At 32.6% G+C, this 3,587-nt stretch overlaps 1 protein-coding gene across 5 annotated transcripts; it reads left to right on the forward strand.

Moving 5' to 3' along the window:
• Positions 1-180: 180 nt before the first annotated feature.
• On the forward strand, positions 181-3,049 carry LOC107410532 (uncharacterized). 5 transcript variants are annotated; one of them, XM_016017975.4, is made up of 7 exons: positions 181-328; positions 650-725; positions 979-1,128; positions 1,674-1,747; positions 1,928-2,046; positions 2,157-2,240; positions 2,695-3,049. In XM_016017975.4, the coding sequence occupies exons 2-7, from the start codon at positions 719-721 to the stop codon at positions 2,840-2,842; spliced, it is 582 nt and encodes a 193-aa protein (XP_015873461.2). In that variant the 5' UTR covers positions 181-328; positions 650-718; the 3' UTR covers positions 2,843-3,049. The 5 variants fall into 5 exon arrangements, with proteins under 5 accessions (XP_015873461.2, XP_024926500.2, XP_015873460.2 ...); XM_025070732.3 differs by having other exon boundaries at positions 182-328; positions 2,723-3,049; XM_016017974.4 differs by having other exon boundaries at positions 234-541.
• The last annotated feature ends 538 nt before the right edge of the window (positions 3,050-3,587 follow it).

Raw genomic sequence — 3,587 nt, forward strand, 5'->3', positions numbered from 1 at the left:
ATCGCACGTGGCCATACCTAGTAAAAAAGTAAAAATAGGAATAACAATTTATTACCTTTACCAAAAAGAAAATAAATAAATATATATATATATATTTATATTTATATTGCTTAAATGTTTTAAAAATGAACCATTAAAGCAAAAGCAATTTTTTTAGCTTTTTTTCTTTTTTTCTTTTTTTTAAAAGAAAAGTAATTTTAATATCTCCAAAAAAAGGGGAAAAAAACCCTCCTTTCTTATTCGTCTTTCCCTCTCCCGCTCTCTATTCCACTTCGGCTTTCTACTTTCTGCATTCTCAACACTCCTGCGGAGAGTGTTTCATCATCGGGTACCCATTTATGGTTCAACTCAATTTATGCGCAATATTTCTACGTTGTCTACTACAATTAGTTACTTCCTCGATTTCCCAATCAAACTACTTACTATTTAGCTGTCTTCCCTCTCTTATCTAACCCGGGCCGTTCAGCACCCTCCTTTTGTTTGTTAAAATGCCGAAACGAGTATATCTGGTCCAGTGATTCGTGTATCCATTCGATCACTAGTTCGTATAACCATCCTATAACAAATAAATATGTGTACTCAGATTTTGTTTGTGTATGTATTTTTTAAGTTCTCATTTTTGTTTTTTTTTCTTTAAATTGGTTTCCAGGTCTCAATTACCCACGATACTTCATCGTGATCGGGTTTTTTTAAGTGGAAGTTTTCCTCAAAAGGAATCATGGATGGTATGTAAAACATCTACTACTTATCTTTGAAGCTTATGTCTCTTTTAGAATTATTAAGTTTCTTAGTGATAATAATCAGATTGAATCCCCAAGATTCTTTTTTTTTTTCATTTAAAATTTATTCTTCTAATTTTTCTTTTACTCAGTATTCAGAAATAATTAGGCTTTTTATCGCGTATATCGGAATCTTATCAATTCTTGAAAAAGCTTTGGAGTTCAATCTTTAACATTGTAACCTTCTTTGACTTTTCAGTTGATGCACAGCCTACCATGGAGGAAACTATTTTGGTTGGTGATGATCTTATGATGGGTCTACCATCACCTCTCATCCCACCAGAAATAGCGTCTCATGTCCTTGAAGGTGTTGATTTGTGTGATGGGATATTGAGAAATTTATTTTTATGTAAGTGTTGTGTTTTCCTTTATCTTTGTTGGGATATATCCTTGCTTTGATGGAAACCCAGATCCTGTGTTGCATTCTTTCAGTTTGCACAAATGGAGAAAATAGTTATACTAAATCATTAGTCTGCAGGCCATCAATTCTTCCTTTTCAATATTACAAAATATTGGGAAACTAGAGATTTTTGCAGATAGACCCAAAATGGATAACGAATAAAATAACCAGTGTATGTTAAAGGTGGATAAACTTGTATATACAACAAGTCGATTTGAATTTTTTATTCTATCCTCTTTTTTAATTTTCTTTGATAGAATAAAAAAAAAAAATAAATAATAATTGGAATCGCATTCCTGACAGTTTAAAGAATATGTCTGCTTGGATGATTCAACTAATAGTTTTAAGTTACAACAGTTATACATAATCTATGTGGGGCCCACATTGTAAACACTTAAGGCATGCACAAGTTAATAGGTGCTATCTTGTTCACTTGGACATTGAATTCCTGTTTTTGGACAATGTATAACAGAAATTATGTCACTGTATTATAGGCTTGCAAATCAATGACATTGAGCCATTTTGTCAAGATGAGATCGTTTTGTATAAACAGTGCGTTGAAAAAAGGGTGAGATAATTTCATCAAATCACTTTTTTATTTCCTCCTCTCTCCAGTCTCTCTGCAACATCTCTCCGACATATATTTTTGTAATTGCCAAGATAGAGCATCTAATTCTAAATTGTTATTGTGATAATCTCTCCTTAGTTTTCATATCAACTTATTCATGGCTGTTTGCAATGAATCCAGGACAGGGAATTGAGGATTCGACTTCAAGACAGTGAGTGCAAATTGGGTTCATCAATGCCTTTAAATGAAGCAAAGGAAAGGACTGCTCAGCTTGAATCAGAGGTCACTTCTTTAGAGAGGTATGCCTTTAAATTAAAAGTTTAGGATATACAGTCTCTGTGTATGCATGTGTTTGTTGCATTTTGCCATTTTTGTAATTCCTTCTTATATGTCATTATTGTTTCAATAGGCGCTTAATTCTTGCAAGTGGAGTTGAAGGCATAGATGGTTTTCGCCAGAGGTGGAGTTTACATGGTCGCCTTACAGACACCAAGTATGTCTACATTTTTATGTCTTAAAATTTTCATGGAGCAACCATGTTGGCTGTCAAATCTCTTGTTCCTGGATGATTGAAATCGTTTTTTGGTTTAATTAAGAGATAAAATTGCATTCATTAGTTTGGGAACTATTAGAAGATTCCTCTGGGATAAAATTGCATTGATTAGTTTGGGAACTATTAGAAGATTCCTCTGGTTTTTGTAAGTGATGAAATACTTTGTCCCCAGTTTGATATGTAGTATAATTCTGAAAATGGTTGGGTTAGATACATTCTTTCCTTTTGCCTTAAAAATACAAGGAGAAATTACAAAACTGATGATGACTTCATGTTTTTAACTGCAAGCTATTTGTTTAATTAACATACAGACCTTATTCTTCTTCACATTCTGTTGCCTTTAGTCATTTACACATACAGACCTTATTCTTCTTTCACATTCTGTTGCCTTTAGTCATTTACATAAGGCAACTTTTTTGCAGGAAAAGATTGGAGTCCTTAAAGCAGGGAATGGAGAATCGGAAAACAGACGAGCCAGTCAGGAATTCAACTACCAAAAGATGGTTCCTTTGGTGAAGGTTGATAATACTTCATCTGTATGATATAACTAATGGATGCCGCTACAAACTGTCCTTGATGAAATGGATAGGGTTAGGGGTTTTGGTTGTTTGTGTCAAAATTGCCTTCAATATTAGTTGTTTTTTAGCAGCTTATATTTCTTAGATCCAAGTCAAAGTTTTGGTTTTGATACTACATAAATATATATAGAAGGAATGAATACCGCTCATGTTCCTTTGGTACAGGTTAAAGTTGTGAGTTGTGGCATTGTCAATTTTTATTTATCTCCAACCCTTAACTATCAATGTTTAGCCATTTCGTCTCAGTATGAGATGTCATTTAATTTTTAACAATGAAAACTCTGATCAATAATTTTTTTAGTCAATTTTTTTGGGAAAAAAAAAAAAACTTTACACTGATATGGCAAATCTAGAATGAGCATTGACAATTAAGCCTTTCATTAGGGATTATTAATAATAATTCCAACTACGTTTAGTCTGAAATGTTAATATATTCTTAATAATATTTTACAAGGCACATCGTGTTAAAGGTATAGGTCATTTTTGTGCTACAATACATATATTTTTTTGAACGAAACATTGTATAAACTTATATACATCTTTGGACATAAAAAAACCAAAAAAAAAAAAAAAAAAAAAAAAGCAATACTCTTGCCGTAACATCAGTAAATACTATTAACCATGCCTTCCCTTATCTCCTTCCCTATTCCATCCCCGGTACTGTCACATGACATATCGATAAAACGTACTCAACTGGTTGTTGCCTCAA

The sequence above is a fragment of the Ziziphus jujuba genome, chromosome 10 (assembly GCF_031755915.1).
Source record: "Ziziphus jujuba cultivar Dongzao chromosome 10, ASM3175591v1".
In the NCBI taxonomy this organism is placed as follows: Eukaryota; Viridiplantae; Streptophyta; class Magnoliopsida; order Rosales; family Rhamnaceae; genus Ziziphus; species Ziziphus jujuba.